Source organism: Setaria viridis, chromosome 3 (assembly GCF_005286985.2).
Source record: "Setaria viridis chromosome 3, Setaria_viridis_v4.0, whole genome shotgun sequence".
Taxonomy (NCBI): domain Eukaryota; kingdom Viridiplantae; phylum Streptophyta; class Magnoliopsida; order Poales; family Poaceae; genus Setaria; species Setaria viridis.
Genome location: NC_048265.2, coordinates 6,481,297 through 6,498,095, shown reverse-complemented (window position 1 = coordinate 6,498,095; position 16,799 = coordinate 6,481,297). Strand labels below are relative to the sequence as shown.

At 45.5% G+C, this 16,799-nt stretch overlaps 2 protein-coding genes across 3 annotated transcripts; one reads left to right on the top strand and one right to left on the bottom strand.

The window, feature by feature from the left end:
• Positions 1-304: 304 nt before the first annotated feature.
• LOC117849686 (AP-2 complex subunit sigma) lies at positions 305-4,789 on the bottom strand. Of its 2 annotated transcripts, none has more exons than XM_034731328.2 (6): positions 4,521-4,789; positions 4,349-4,435; positions 4,163-4,213; positions 2,471-2,644; positions 1,394-1,453; positions 305-562 (listed from the first exon to the last, which is right to left on the bottom strand). In XM_034731328.2, the coding sequence occupies exons 1-6, from the start codon at positions 4,521-4,523 to the stop codon at positions 521-523; spliced, it is 417 nt and encodes a 138-aa protein (XP_034587219.1). In that variant the 5' UTR covers positions 4,524-4,789; the 3' UTR covers positions 305-520. The 2 variants fall into 2 exon arrangements, with proteins under 2 accessions (XP_034587219.1, XP_034587217.1); XM_034731326.2 differs by having other exon boundaries at positions 4,337-4,435; positions 4,521-4,765.
• A 2,063-nt stretch (positions 4,790-6,852) lies between these two features.
• On the top strand, positions 6,853-9,347 carry LOC117846928 (uncharacterized). Its single transcript, XM_034728051.2, has 2 exons — positions 6,853-7,299; positions 8,589-9,347. The coding sequence occupies exons 1-2, from the start codon at positions 7,072-7,074 to the stop codon at positions 9,015-9,017; spliced, it is 657 nt and encodes a 218-aa protein (XP_034583942.1). The 5' UTR covers positions 6,853-7,071; the 3' UTR covers positions 9,018-9,347.
• Positions 9,348-16,799: the final 7,452 nt, after the last annotated feature.

The window sequence follows — 16,799 nt, the reverse complement described above, 5'->3', positions numbered from 1 at the left end:
GCCCTCTGGCTAAGATCCAGCCATTTGAGATAGTGAGATTCAGGCCCATCATCATCATCATCATCATCTGAGATAGTGAGATTCACAATCCACTTATTGTCAAAAACACATCAGTCAGCACACACAAAGGTTCACTCATTAAAATTATCTTGATAGCACCGATCTTTCACCATAGACATAAGAGCAAACTCTTACTCTCAGTAGCAGACAATGATCAGTAGTGTTAAAACTGTGCACTTAAAAGATCAAACAGTGATGGTCTGTAGCTTTGCATGAGATCAGATTCATATCTTCACATGGAAGGTGGCTCAAAAAATCCGTCATTAACCTCTCAAAATGATAAAATAACACTTACAGGCTCGCAGTTCGTGAAAGGTTCAAATGAAGTAAAGATAATAGCACAACAGGTACAAAGAATTGTACATAAAAATGAAGGTGACTTGAATATAGGGCAGAACAGGCTCGGCACTGATTATATCGCGACCTAGGCTAATGTACATCACAACATTTTTTTTTCTTCTCATTCCAGCTTCTCAAGCTCGCCCATCCTCTCTATAATTGCCTGAAAAATAGGCAAGTGGTGAGAATGAATACAACTTATATGTAAAGCAAAAAACACATGTAATGTTTTCCAGTATAAAGTCTGCTTAAGTTGCAATGAAGATCTCAGGAGCAATGAAATATATTTAGTTCAAGTGAGTTCTGGGTTGACCTAATGACCCAGAGGAAACAACTTTAGTCCCTAGTGTTGGTTCATAGTAAAACTGCAAACAAAAGTGTGTTTAACCTATAGTTTTCTGGGAGAATAGGAAATTTTAAAACCCACTGATACTTGTGCATTCTGCCATAGTTTCACTATTTTGCTCAAGTCATTATTAACATTAATGTTGTTGCAGTAGTGCAGGCACGACTTCAATGCTTGAAAGCTTCTGGAAATAATGCATAAAATGCTTGAAAAAAATGATTAAGTAGAGTGACAAATGCTATGTTCTTGCATCAAAACAAAACACGGGTGGCTATATTAGGAGAAAAAAAAACAGAGAAACATTTATAGTCTGAAGAGCAAGCTATGCCAGTACACCATTTCGTAGAAGCACATTTAGCTTGACTCCATGCAAAGTGACAATACTGATCATATATTTAGCTGATCTCACTTAAAGGTAGAATATGTGCACAAAAGAAGTACTTCACCATTCTAGACCTCCTATGGTCAAGAAAAAGATATAGTGTACCTTTCCCATCTCACTACCTTAAGAAATTGCTAATTGATTTTATAATTATATTCTGCTACATCATATTCTGGGAATACAATGGAAGATTCCATCAGTATTATTGATACAAATACCTAAGACAAAGTTGACAGCAATATGTATTACGATGGGGAAAGACATACCCTTTTGCTTGTTTCTTGAAGCTCTCCAGCAAGAATAAACTCATCCAATATCAAGTAGACCTACAGCACACGACCAAAAAGGTCAAAGACAATTTATCAAAGTTAGAAGGTCCAGCAAAATCAATGGCAGTTAGATACTTTAGCTTGGTTTCAGAAACACAAAAAATACTAGAATGCATAAGCAGTCAGATTTAGTCTTGATTGTAGCAAAAATGAAGTTCAAGATGTTTATTTTCAAATATCAGTTTTAAATAGACTGTTCTCAGATTTTTAACGTTTCTTTCCTAATGTCTAATGCAAATACAATTTGGGTTTTGACAATACTGAGCACGGCTTTGGAGGTTCCATATATGCAACCTCTCAACACATAGATAATTGTTTACTGAATACACTAGGCAGAGTGTAAATACTGAAGATTTCCAGATATGCAATCTCCCAAAGCATAGATAATTGTTTACTGAATACACTAGGCACAGTGTAAATACAAATTACAGATTATCATTTTGATAGCCAGAAGGCACTATTTATTGACACATAAAATAATGATGATAAACTTAGTATCAGAGTATCAGAAAACTGGGACAAAATAACTAAAGGTTGTTAGGTTCAAATAGGCTATATTGTTAGCAGTTTTCCAATGGCCCCTTTTATCATCTACACACAGGTCTATAAGCGAGTAACAGATGACAAATAAACAAAAGCAACACCAAATAGGTAAACATCTTGGCCAGCATATAGTGGCGCTAACAAATAGGCATGATTTTGGTCATAAAAAACTTACTGGCTATCAAAATATTAACCCTAACATATTAAATTGCTCAGTTGACAAATGGAACTGTTTGGAACATTTATCTAAACTGCATAAGAGATTAAATGTAAACACAAGTAATGCTGAAAAAAAAACTTGGACAGAATACATTAGCAGTAGCTAAACACACGTAAATTTGGTCACCAATGAACTTGTTGATAAAGAGAATATTTGAACAGAAAACACTCTTTGGATACAACAAGTGATAAGATCAAGACTTCAAAAGTATTGCAGATTGCTATATTAGCCTAGAGAGATATAGAAGTTACCTTGTGGAAGTTAAATACTAAATCAAGTTCACAAACATTGCTGAAGAAATGGTCCAATATCTCGACAAACAGATGGATACATTCCAAGTATGCCAACTCATTGTCGGTGATATCCACACACATCGAGAAAAAGAGTCCTGCATATCTCCTGTAGATGACTTTGTGTGTACGGAACTGCAAGAGAAGTTCCACATTATTTACAAGGGGGAACAACGAAATTGAAGAAAGCTATAGAACTGGCTATCATATTGCTATACAAATGAAAAATACATTATGCAAAACCATCTTCCTCTAGCAGTATTCTAAAAATTGAACACTACTCAAAGAAAAATTTTAGGGACTTAGGATATCTAGGTTAGTCATATAATACCACTATTGAGCACCACTCTTAGTGATAAATATTGAAAAACATATCCTACAGAAGCACTTGTAATATCTACAATATGAATCTACTTCGCTGTTTCAAATCAGTCGGCAGAGTATGCTTGATATTACTTTTTTTACATGGTCATATTAAATATCTAATCATGAGTTTGGAAGTTCATTATGGATAGGTTTTTACTGTAGTAGCCTATATTGTAAGAATAAAAGAGGGAGCAACCAAGAGATGAATGGATGATAGATGACAACAAATAAAAATTGGCATGAAGGCAATGTACGATCTAATGCTATCCCCAAAAGAATTCATGGATAATAAGCAACCTCGCTTGTCAGATATTCACATACTAACTTACATCTCCATCCTAAGTTCCTGTTTGTTTTAGCTTGGAGTTGTGGATTGTAGCTTTCATAATCTCAAGCTGAAACAAACAAGGAGCTTTCTCATCCTAGATTGCAACAGTCCACAGGACAGATTGTTACAATCCAACAATCTGCTCCCCCTAGCTTGCAGATTTTTATGTTTTCACAATCTACAAGCTAAAGCACAGGACCTAACTTGCGTATTTTAAATCAACAGCAAGCAAGGCTTGATATTGCCTTTGAATCCGATCAAGAACATAAAATTTATGTTTTCCAAACAAGCTTGTGAATGCAAACTTTGCCAAAAACAGACAAAACATATCGATCTGGTTATACTAAAGTGAGATTTAAGAGCTATCCATACTGCCTGAGAGCTGGATTGGGCTCGCTAAAGAAATACTATAGTGAGGCCAGAGATTTTTTTTTCTTCAAAAGTTAGTGATGATGATGTAATGAGGTGTTTCCATAGCAAGTCTCAATGAAAAGTGTACAAAGCAAATGTGCTCATCCATCTGACCATCTCAATCACTGATCTCTGTGTATCATGTGTCGCTACACAAATCTAGGGATTGGTTACTGTAATTTCTAGCTGATTCCGTAGCTATGACACCCCTCATTCAAGATTGCATCTGTAACAAATTCTTAACAATGACAATTATCCCTTCCCACCAGACAATCTCTCCCAATCTAATGATAAAAAACTATGGTTAATCTGCATGTTTTTGCATTATTGCTCAACCTAAAAAATGAGGCAAGCCACACACAATTTTCTGACTGCCACACCGTGCAGGAACCAACTAAATCCAGCATTAGCCATATTGATCGACTGATTTCATTAAGCACCAAGAACAGTACGCAAAATCGAAGACTTACACTAGTTACCGTCACGAGATATCCCAATCAATACCCTAACTACACCTGGGATCAAAAGCAAGAGCTCAAACCACTCACCTCGACGAAGTTGGTGAACTTGGGGTCCCGGTTGACCACGAGCCGATGCACCTGGATTCACAACAATGAAGAACCAAGAAACACCAGAACGGATCAGCAACGCCAAACCAAAAGCTGGAGCCCAGAACAGGCACCAAGATCAAATCTTTCTTGCCCAGCAGGCTCCATGCTTACGTCGTACTCGACCTTGTGCTTCTCCGAGTCCTCGAGCGGGACGTAGTACTTGGCCAGCCGCGTCTTCCCCTGGCGGTTCTGCAGCAGGATGAACCGGATCTGCGCCGGCGAAGCAGATCGAACCGAGGTGAGAACAAGAACGGATCAAAGAAAGAACCAGGGCGATCGGGTGCGGGTTTCTTACCATGGCGGAGGACGATGTGAATGCTTGAGAATCGGGAAGAACAGGGGCGCGATTCGAGGGCGGGGGACGAAATGAGGAGGATTTTTCGTTTCTGTTTCTGATCGGGGGCGTGAAGGCTGGTTTGCTGTAGTTGCTGGAAGGTTTGGCCGTCTAAAATGGAAAGGGTTGGCACGTTTGCTCGAATTCGTATTTTGAATTTGCGTATTTTGAGTTTCTCCATTTTGAGAATCAGAAAATAAATTTACATGATGATGATCTAGCCGAATCCCTCATTTATTGAGTTCCTCAAAATATAGGGAGGATTAGGCAAGATATCATGTGTTTCTCTTTATTGGTGTTATAGACTAGATAGCATGAGCTTCTCCATTTAGAATACAACTTAGCCTAATCCTTCGTATCTTATCCCAATACATTTGAAGGGCTAATTTTGATATCTTTTAATTACTTAAGAAGCCATCCATTCTAAATTGTAGTTCGTTTTATCTTTTTAGTATATAATAATATCTATGAACCTATAAAAATCAAAACGACCTATAATTTAAAACGGAAGGAGTATACCTCTTCCATGGATGCTCGCTATATTGAGTTGGCTACACATTCACCCGTGATACACTCGTGAATATGACCTCATTTCTATTTGTTGTATTTTCAAAAAGAAAGTAAATAAATATGAAAAATCATGTCAGTGTGGTGGCGGCCCAATTTGCTAAAATGCTGTTGGGCCTGTATAGGAAAGGCTGCCTAGCCAGCCCAACCTGGCAACCCAAATACTACACAGTACACACATTGGGAAGGAAACTAAAATATTCAATCCTGATGATACTCTATCAGTCTATCCTGAAGAATATAAAGCAAAGCAAGAGATATAGAAATATAAAATAAAACAAGAGGTACAAAATGCGGTGATAAGCATCTTTTCAAAATTTATTATGATTTATTTGTTCAAACAAAATATTCACATTGCTTGCTTGTGCAACCCAAGCAAAAATAATAACCATTCCATGATGAAAAAGATAGGAAATAATCATCAACGTCATATTGAATGACATACTACAGTAGATTATCGTTTCTTTTCATTACTCATCAGTATATAGTAGCACTTAATTTAATAGAAAGATTTATTCAGCAACTGTTAACTTGATATAAATATTCAAATAGTATTTCGCCACTATTTTATCCAAAATTTGCTTTCCCCAAAATCATATCATCCCGCAGCAGATCTCCAATAACTAGCCTCCAATATTTTAAAACAGGCCACGTCATCATAATTGGGTGTATGTTTTTATTTGGATTAGTTCAAGAACCGTCAACTCGTCAACTCTCAAGCTCTTTGGCGGCCGTGGCCCGTAGTTGTGGGGCGATTGGGGAGGAGAAGGCTCTCAAGCTGTTGGAGGTTCTTTTTTTTTTCCTATTTCTCCCTAATTAAGGTATTAAGGATAATTTAATGGAGCTTTTGGAGTTGCTCTAGCACTCTTGATTCTCGGAACAAATTCATGAATGCATGTCGTTTTCCATCAGTCGTGATATTCGTTTGTTCCTTTTGCGGTGTGTGAACATGAGTACCCAATTGACTGCACGGATATATGTATATAAATATATATATGTATGTATTTATATATAGCAAATAAAACAAGAACATAAGTACAAAATAAAGCAGATATACTGAACCTAGTGGCCACAAGATGGCTCGCTTATCCGAGCAAGTTCAGATGATGGTAACGTGCGGATTGGTCCATCTGGGTGGCTAGCTATTGGCCAGCCAATTTATTTGTCACGCATCCGGTCAAGATTGATTCTCAGAAGATTTGGTTGAAAGCTGTCATGATTCATTTTCAGACAGTTCATTTGTCATTTTCGAGAGAGAAAAAAAGAGAGGATTTTTTTGTTATGGGTAAAGGGTAAGGACCATGCCTCCATGCTGTTTGAGAAGGCGATCTGCATCTTGGATTTATGTGGCACAAATCTAACATATGTGAAAGTTTATTTTTGAGGCATGGATTACAATTTACTCTAGAAATATTCTCGGCCACACAAGGTTTGGCTGAGTTGTTTTTTTAGGTCAATCTCTAATAGCTAGTCTAGTGCGAGTGGCAATATACTGTATAGTAGCAGCTCGAATATCTAGTGCACACATTAATACCATATTGAGTTGCATAAACTTGCCGTCCAATTCATAAACTTAAAGTAGTAAGAAAAGCTGTATAATTCGGTTATATACTTAAGTAAATACCATAAACCCTTTTTCGCTTTTTGAACAATAAAACCCACATTTATGCATCACAAGTGGCAGCCGTCGTTTTCGAATTCAAGTCGTTGAGAACAAGAAAGAGGGAGAAAAAAGCGTCCATAAACACGCACGCCCATAGAAACCACACGATGAATGTTCCACACGGGTCGGCAGTAGCGAACCAGAGAGTGTCAGGCACTTGTTGGGAGATATTTCAAAAGCCGGCTGGGCTTTCCACCCACCAAAACGATCGGTCGAGCAACTTCCCTTCTCGTTCATCAGCCGGCCATCTATCGTCAGCAATCAGCAGGCCTAGCTAGCTACATGAAGATCGTGTGCGACGCGTGCGGGCGGGCGGAGGCGGCGGTGCTGTGCTGCGCCGACGAGGCCGCGCTCTGCCGCCGCTGCGACGTCGCCGTCCACTCCGCCAACAGGCTCGCCGGCAGGCACAGCCGCGTCGCGCTGCTCCCGTCCACCACCACCACCGGCCCTTCGCCCGACCTCGCCGTCGACGGCACCGGCAGCCACCACCCCGCCTGTGACATCTGCCAGGTACGCACGTTCTTGCTGCTGCCTGCTACAGTATCCTAATCCTAACGGCGTTGTAGGGTACTGCTCAGCCGAGTAAGGCGCATGGTTTAAATCCGCATCAGACGTTTGTGTCCTTTTGATTGGATAACAAGTCAAGCTATAAACTTAGTGCCTTTTTTTGATCTATCAAGAAAACTACCATTATTCATATAACACTATGTATTTAAGGCTCAGTTTCAAGGATTACGCATAAGCACCCACATACGTACCACCACCACCGCACACAAGCACAGCGAGTACGCGCTCCATCACCCTTGCATACTATACCCTTGAACGTGTATTACACTATTACTACAGATTTTACAGTAAGCACATCGCTCGTTTATTTTAAAAAAAAAGTAAGCGCGAGAGACTACTCATTCCAAAACCTTCCATTTTCAGCTCCTCAAATCTGTATTTTGCTTTCGTGCTGTCAATTTGTGTATGATTAAAAATAATTGCAATTGTTGCTTAACCTGTCAAAAAAGAAAAAGAAAAAAAAATCCAAAGATTATTTAAGGAAGCTTGCATGCATTACTGCCTAAAAGTTTTACTCTCTCCGTCCCAAATTGCAGGTCATTTTAGTTTTTCTAGGTGCATAGTTTAAGTTTTTGCTATGCAATGCATCTACATATAATATATGTCTAAATGCATATGTAAGAATATATATGAATCTAGAAAAACTAAAATGACCTACAATTTGAAACAGAGGAAGGGAGTACTAACAATTTTGATTGGAACATACAGAGTATTCTTAAATTAACCTAGCTTTTGTTACTCAAGCATGCGTAGATTTGGACACGGATAAGGATACCCGTTTCTTCAGAGAAGAAGGTCCAATAGATCATGTTTTACCTCACAGATGTTTGGCTGATTGCTGCCGACATTACTCTCATCAAATGGTCCAGCATGCGCAGCCCATATGAGAAGTACATGGACGATATGACAACCCGTATCTGATGGCATATCTTTGCTCGTGAACTTGACAGCTTTGGTGGTTGCTGCTTGCTAGGATAGGTGATGCACAACGGCCAATGCACTCAAATTATAAATACGCAATCGCAACGGTCCCCAACCACATACTACGTCAAATTTCAGTCGAAATTATGAATTTAAACAAACATTGAGACCCAGTGGATAAATTGGCGGTAAAACGTTGCAAACTCGAGCGCAACATGATGACATGAACAGCAGAACAAAGATGAGATGCCTCTGCCTGATTTTGCTGTTGATTTCCTTGTGTAAATATAATTTGCATGCACTGCTGGCAGGAGAAGACAGGCTACTTCTTCTGCCTTGAGGACCGCGCCCTGCTGTGCCGGCCCTGCGACGTCGCCGTCCACACCGCGGGCGGCGCCCACGTCGCGTCCCACAGGCGCTTCCTCATCACCGGCGTCCGCATCGGCGGTGGCGTTGAGTGCCACAACGTCCCCGGCGTGGACGCCGCGGCCGGCGTCGTGAGCCCAAGCACCAGCAGCGGCAACGGGAGCAGCAGCGCTCCCAGCGGCGGCAACCCGTGGTCCATGCCCGACAAAGAGCGGCGGCCATCGTCGTCGGTCGGAGCAGCGGCGGCGAGAGAGGGCCTCGGCGATCAGCAGTGGCCGTGGAGTGAGTTCCTGGCCGATGACGCTGGCCTTGGCATGGAGCTTTGCTGCCCGGCTGGCCTCTCTGAACCTGGCTCGTCCAGCCTGACTGGATGACGACATGTTCCGAGATCATTAAGCTGAAAATTATTCCTGGGCATCAGCTGATCCAAGAAGTGTAGTATCAGATGATTTGTTAGCTTTAGCCTCCTGAACCGTCAAGTGCTAGATTCTTGAGGATTAACAAATATATAATGGTAATTGCAACAGGAAATTGACATTCATTGAAGGAAGCATGTAGCAGGTAAGACAAAACCAAAAGTGCACCACAGGGTCATTAGAACGGTAGAACAAACAGGTTGTAATATTGATGTGTTGCACTCAGGAGATGTTCTTCATCCCATACTGTATTCGAAAGCAAAAAAAAGAAAAAAAACCTTATAATCAGTCCGCGTGGTGCTTGAAGAATCGGTGATCACTTAGCAGATTCGTGTTCTCCTCTATTCTTTTTTGCTAAACCGAATTTGTCTCACCAAAAGTTGAGACATTCTGGGGACGATTTGATATTTTGATCTTGGATTCCCTAGTTGCTGGCTCTAGTGTCCTGAACTCCGAACGTGTGCTAACTACTAAGTACTCACTAGCCACAATGTTAATAGCGAGCCAACCACATTTTCTTCAGTTGGTTCAGAGTTCAGGACTCACGACTCACGAGTCATGACCACCACTGGTGAACTGCGAGGGGCGAGGAAGGCATGACGCCCTTGTTGGTGCGCTGCAACCTCTCAGCTTCAGGTTACGTTCTGATTGAATGAGCGCTCGTGTTCTTCAAGCCTGCACAAAATAATGTTCAGGCTCAGGATTCGTTCTTCATGCACAAACTTCAGAAGCGAAGTCGACGGGCCATGCATGGCAGGTGAAATCGATTTGGTGAGCAATCTGCGGCGATGCTATTGCTCACCACCGCAAATGCAACTCGCAGAGAATCGCAGCGGGGCTTAGCTAGCTGGTGAAGCTGCTGACAGCGCGTGGACACCAGCCGGTCAATGGAAGCCGGGACGCCGCCGCGAGGTCAGCCGGTGTGTGCGTGGCGACGCTCCGGGCGAGTGAGGCACCGCCGTGCCGCATAAAGAAGAGGTGGCGTTTCCCTGACGCCGGAGCAACGACAACTTCGGGGTTGTAGCTACGGCCGTGAGCGGGCCACGGCCGGCGGCCCCGGATGCGGCGGAATCCATGGCACAGGGCGTACGTCAATCCAGGTTGCGTCGACTGCCGACGGGCGTGGCTGACGGCCGATCGACGCCGTTTCCTTTCCCCGCGGCTGTCGAAGAAAGCAGCACCACCGGCCAGCGCCCTCGAGCAGCGCGGTCGCCGCCGAGCTGCGAGCTCCGCCATCCGACTCCGGAGACCGAGAATGACCGAGTCAGCATGGGACTCTGTCGAATCTGGGCCGCACATATCGGATCGAACGGCCTACCTCGGGCCCGTGCCTCGGCTCGCCAGAGCACCGCCGCGGCGCCGCGTTCCCACCGCATACTTCCTCCCGGAGGCCGACGACATCCATGGAGTGCCCGGTTGCATCGGCCAACGAGTAGGTAGAGGCACAGGCACTCAGGAAGGAGGCACCGGCCTCTCCATTAGCCTCCCCCTCCCCTCCAACAGGAGCGACGAGGATCGCGCCATGCATGGCGCCGATGCGGCCTCGCCGACGCCGTCCTGTACCACGCGGTTCAGAGTTGAGATCTCACAACCACCAGTGATGATGCAGGCGGCTGGGGACAGCGAGGGGACGCGACGGCAAAGACGCCATGTGTTCGTGTGCTGCAGGCATGCAACCCCAAGTTCTGAGGTCGCGGAAGAGAAGAGCAATCCTGAAGAAACATGAGAAGCCGTTGGCATGATGGAGAACAATCTGAATCGACGCTTGATTGTTGCAGGCCGAGGACCGCGCCGGCAGCCGATGAGATCGTGTATTGAGGAGCAGTAGCGCTTCAGCAGCTCCGGCAACCCGATGGTCATGCCCGACAAAGAGCGGCGGCCATCGTCGTCAGTCGGCGCAGCGGCGGCGAGAGAGGGCCTTGGCGGTCAGCAGTGGCCGTGGAGTGAGTTCCTGGCCGGTGACGCTAGCGTTGGCATGGAGCTGTGCTGCCCTGCTGGCTTCTCCGAACCTGGCTTGTCCAGCCCTGGATGACCGCTTCAGAAATTAAGCTGATTACTGGCGTGACTGATCCTAGAAACGTAGCATGATTCTTTACTTCACACAGTAAGAGATTAGTTAGATCTAGCGTCTCAATCTCAGGTCGTTGCTTGGACTTACAATTTTTAGTAATAATCCACCGACCTTGTCAACTTTAGGAAAAATTAAATGTGCAATCATTCAAATGTATGTACAATGTCTTATATTTGAGGATAAGTTTTGAATGCTCGAATGCCTTGTATTACATGACGAAGGAGTATGTTTTAGAGAAATTCTCTCTACGCAATTAGAAATTTAGCTCATCCCTTCTATGCCATCCAAATTTAGATCATCCCTTTTTAATCTATCCCTTCTATGTCATTACCGGTAACGCCGTTAGATTTTGTATGTTGGGCACCGGTTTTTTCCGTTTTTACCCCTCTTCTAACCTTATCCCAAACGACAGCCACATCATCTGTTTTCTCGCCAAATCGATAAACCGGCGCGCCGACCTGCAAATCCCCCGCGGCGACGGGCCACCGGCGACAGCGCGCCCCCTCGACCCGCCTCGAACGAGCGCGCCAGCGCCCTGGTGCCCGCCTCAAACCAGCTGCGCCAGTGCCCCCCTCGCCGGTCTGGATCGACGGGCCGGGGCTCCAGCGCGGTTGCCCACCTGAATCGATGAGGCTCTTGTGAGACTGCGCGCCTACTAGCTGCTAGTCGGATTTGATTGAATCGGATCACCTTCCACTCAGCTTCGGCTTCACCAGTCGGATTTGATAGAATCAGATCAACACGCATACTAGCTACTCCCTCCGTCCTAAATTACTATTCGTTTTGATTTTTTTAACTATATAGTTTTTCTACATATCTAGACGTAATATGTCACTACAGGAAACAGTAATTTTGCCGAGTACCCCAGGCACTCAGCGAAGACCCAAAAACACTCGGCAAAGTGTTTGCCAAGTGTAACACTCAGCATTCAGCACTTGGCAAATTTTGCGTCGGCAAACAGGTATTTGCCGAGTGTCAAACATTGGGCACTCGGCAAAAGGTTTGTCGAAGGTCAAAAAAATACTCGGCGAAAATAAACACTCGGCACACTCGGTGACAAGGGCGGTAATGGCGTCCAGGTTAACGACAAGTTTGCCGAGTATCAGACGGTAGACACTCGGCAAAAAATTGAAGTTTGCCGAGTGTCGGCCGCGTGGCACTCGGCAACCACCTTAATGTTTGCCGAGTGTCGGTGGCTCGACACTCAGTAAACACGTAAAATTTTGCCAAGTGTCTAGGTCGTGACACTCGGCAAACATGGCTCACCGGGAGCATTTTATGCCTTCTTTGCCGAGTGTTTAAGCCAATACACTCAGCGAAGAAACACCAGAAAGTGGTGCAACTGCCCCCTTTGCCGAGTGTTAAAGTCAAAACACTTGGCAAAGCTCCCTCTTTACCGAGTGTAACACTCGGCAAAGTTGACAGTGCTCCCCTTTTTTAACTATTTTATCACGTATAACAGACCCCTCTCAATTCACAATACACATCATCACAGACATTTATAATAAACAATCACAGGCATAATTCACAACCACCATTACAAGTATTATTTATAAACATCACAGATATAATCCAAAGTAAGCATGAAACAAGCCATAAATCCAAGTTCAAGTCACAACTAAGTTTCATCCAAGTTCAAGTCACAAATGCAAAGTCTAAAACCGTGGAGGCCAAGGTGACCACCATGACAAATCTTGGTCCTGAGTATTCAAAGCCGCCGATTAATTCTGCACATAGGCTAGGACATTCTGAGCTAACATTTAAAGTTATCAAAATTAAAGTATTCAATCTTAAGCACAATGTGTCAAGTGATTCATAGGAGTAGTTGTGGGTGGCTGAGGTGGAGGGAACAACATCGGTGGCGGTGGCAAAGATTGACCCATATTCTCGAAGCAAAATTTTGCATGTACTGGAACATCTGGTCCATCCTTATCCGATTTTATTCCTCCATCCTCTGCCGTTTGACCTCTATCCTCTGCTGAACCATCTACTCCATCCTCGCCACCATCTCCTCTTGTTTATAGATGGCAACGGGCACATTACCTGCGGGTAGAGGGTTTATAAACATGCACCCGCGAGGCAAACCCTGTGCCCGCACCCGCGACCTGTGACGGGTACATACTTAAACCCGCGCCTGTCACCTACGGGCAAAGTGTACCCGTGGGCACACCCGTACCCGCCAGCCAAATGCCAGATGGCGGCGGACCGTGTGGCGGCGGGGAGGTGGCCGGGCGTCGGGCGGAGCGGTGGCGGGGGGACCTCTCGGCGGCGGAGGGGGGAGACCTCGCGGAGGGATTCGATGGCCAAACCGCCGAGGGCGGGCGGCGGCCGGCGGGGACCTCGCGGCGGGGGAGCAAGGGCGGGGGGAGCAGTGGCGGCGTGGGGAGCGAGGGCTAGCGGGAGCGGGATTCGCAGGCGACGCCCGAGGGCGGCCGGCGGGGACCTCGCAGCGGGTGGAGCAAGGGCGGGGGAGCGGTGGCAGGCTGGTGGTGGGTGAAGAGAGGGCCGGTGGGATTCGCAGAAGTGGTGCGATGCGGGGGAAGAGAAGACCGGAGGAATGAGGATAAGGTCCTGGTGTGCGGCGGGAGCGGAAGGGACTCATGGAACCCTAGAAATTTTTTTATATACTTGTGCTAGAGAGGCCCACATGTCAGGCGGGTTTGTGGGCACGGGTAGGGTATTTTTATACCCGCGGGCACGAACTCAAACCCGTACCTGTGCCCGTGGGTACAAAATGGCACCCGTATCCTCGCCCTAACGGGTTTTTACCCGCGGGCACTCAGGTAATTTGTACCTGTTGCCATCTATACTCTTGTTGCTTCCTTGCTGCTTCCACCTGGGCCTACAATATTTCATTGCAATGTTACAATGCAAAGCTAAAGTACATAACAACCAACGGACGATGAATGGAAGAGAAAAAAAACCTGGAGAGCCTCCATCTGGACTGTGCAGTGGTTGGTCGTGGCCGTATCGCCGGGCTCGAGTCCGTGCTCCTTGCTCGGATCTAGGAGAGAGTGGGAGTAGAGGCCGTGTCGATTACGCCGTCGCCAATCCAATACCGGCCATGCTTCTTGCCTCCTCCCACCCTCATCATGATTTCTCCATCAATATCCTCAGAGCTCGGATCGAACTCTGGCCCGTGAACCTCCCTTGCCATCGATGTATACTCGGTGACGCGGCTGTGGATGTTGGGATGGTTGTACGCCTCGGACGGGTCCTCCGGGTCGAAATCGATGTCGGCCGTCGCCTTGCCCTTTTTGGACAGAACCCATGCCTTGAGCTGGGAGCAAGGTCGGCCATCATGTGACGACGATTGCGGCAAAAAATACAAAATGATTAGGAATTATGCAGAATTGAACATTAGAATAAAGAATTGAAGTCGCGTACCTATTTTTCCAAAAACTATCAGCATAATATCAAAGGTGTCTCGACTCAAGCTAAACTGAGACTTCACGCCGCAGACAACATGTCGTAATAAGCCTTTGTGGTAGCCTCTGGGTCCTCCTCCCGACGTGCTTCATCGAAGTGAGCTTCATGATAGTCATTTAACATGTCTCCCACCCCGACATCATCATCATATTCCTCGATGCATTATCTCAAGACCTCATCTCTCCCACGATCTGCTTCACCATGGTAGATCCACCTGGTGTAGTCTGATGTAAATCCGTTCTTCACAAGATGTTTGCCCATGTCTAGCTTGGTTTGCCGACGCCTGTTTCCACATTTGCTACACGGACACCAAGTCGATCTAGCTCCTTTGACACTTGCAAATGCCCGTTCCAAGAAAACATCTGTTTTGTCAATCGATTCATTGGTCAATGAATTCTGACTAGAGCGGCCCGTGTACATCCACTGACCATCCTCCATCCTCTAGCATATCAGCGAGTAATATAAAAAATCATGTTGCATCTACACATTCCTATACTATCTATTAGGTGAAGATAGGTCCTAATCCCACCCGAGGATGTGTAGGTGGGTTTAGTATCCATGATCTACTCTGGCCCGAGATAGAATTTCGGCAGCACCTCCCCGCTGTTCTCCAAATACATGTCCTGGAAGGGAGATTGTGTATCCGGAGACCAACAGGGAGGTCCTGCCGAAACTCTATCTCGGATCGGAGTAGACCATAGATACTAAACCCACCTACACATCCTCGGGCTATCCAAAAAATGTGGACAATTTGAAACAGATACGGTTATAGATATGCAAAAATCTGCATATTTCCAACCGTATCTCTTTCGAACGGGAGACGCCTAACTAGGTTATGTGATATACGAACATCATACGAAAAGAGAGGTGTAGGATGCCTCACCTTGCTATCCTGCAAAGTGACGAGTCGTGGACGGTAACATAGCCTCTCCTGCAAGAAAAGAAACATAGAACTGTCAAGTCGTAATTTAGGCAGCACCTCCCCTACACGGGGAGGTTTCTAAAACCTGCATCAAATCAAACGGCACGATGGCCGACAACCACATCCACTCCAATTTAACGGCACGATGGCCGACAACCACACACAGCTCAAAAGGAAGCAAATAATTCATAAATCATTCATCCTTTACTAATTTCTAAAAAAAAGTCCTATCACCTCCCTAGTCATCCTACCCTTTTATAATTTTTAATTTTTTTTTCAAATTTCTAATCTACAAGTCCTTTTCTAATTCATCCTATTATTTTCTAATTTCTAATTTATTTTCTAATTAATTTGAACAGCAAATATTGAAGAATTACCGGCTGAGAGCGGCGAGGGGGCGGACGGGGCATGCCGGGGGCCGGGGCACCGCCGGTGGGGCGGGCGGAGCACACCGGGGGCCGGGGGACAGGGGCCGGGGGTGCGCGGGACCGGCGCGGGGTGGGGGACTGGGTGCCAGGGGCGCGCGGGGCTGGTGACCGGGGGCGCCAGCCGGGGGCGGCGCGGGGCGGGGGGCTGGCGGCCAGGGGCGCCGGCGGGGGGTCGGGGGTGCGCGGGGCTGGCGGCCGGGGGCAGCGCGAGGCCGGGGGCCGGGGGCTGGGGGCGCGCAAGGCCGACGGCGTGTGTGTGGCGTGTGGGTGTGTGCGTGAGTTAGCCAGTTAGGGCGGGCGGCTGGCCGGGGCTTAACTTACAGGCTTTGCCGAGTGCTAGATCGCCGGCACTCGGCAAAGGCCCTTTTTTTTATTGTTTTTTTCGGATTTTGAAACGGTAGCTTCGCCTGGCGTTAGGCCCGCGGAAACGTGTGCCGAGTGTTGAATTGTTGACACTCAGCAAATAGCTACTTTGCCGAGTGTTTTGATGTGACACTCGGCAAGTGTTTCATTATGACACTCGGCAAAGTACGCTTATATTTCACGTGTAAACCTTCACTAACGTGTTTTACTAATTATTTCACCATAAACTTTGCAAAAACCTAGTCAAAATCACAAAACAATGCCTATTTCATTTTTATACTAATATTATTCCATTATTTCATGGAGTTATAGCTGAAATTGCATTTATATCTATTAAATTTATATAATTGTAGTTAATAAATAAAAATTATCAAACGGATCCGAAAAATTTGCAAAATTTGTCATGAACCAATATATGTTGTGTATGGCCTATACAAAAAAATTTGAACTCAAACCCAAATTCAAGTGTCAATTGGACTCAAAATCTTACCGGATCCTTCTAACTTCTATGAATCCTCACCGGAGAT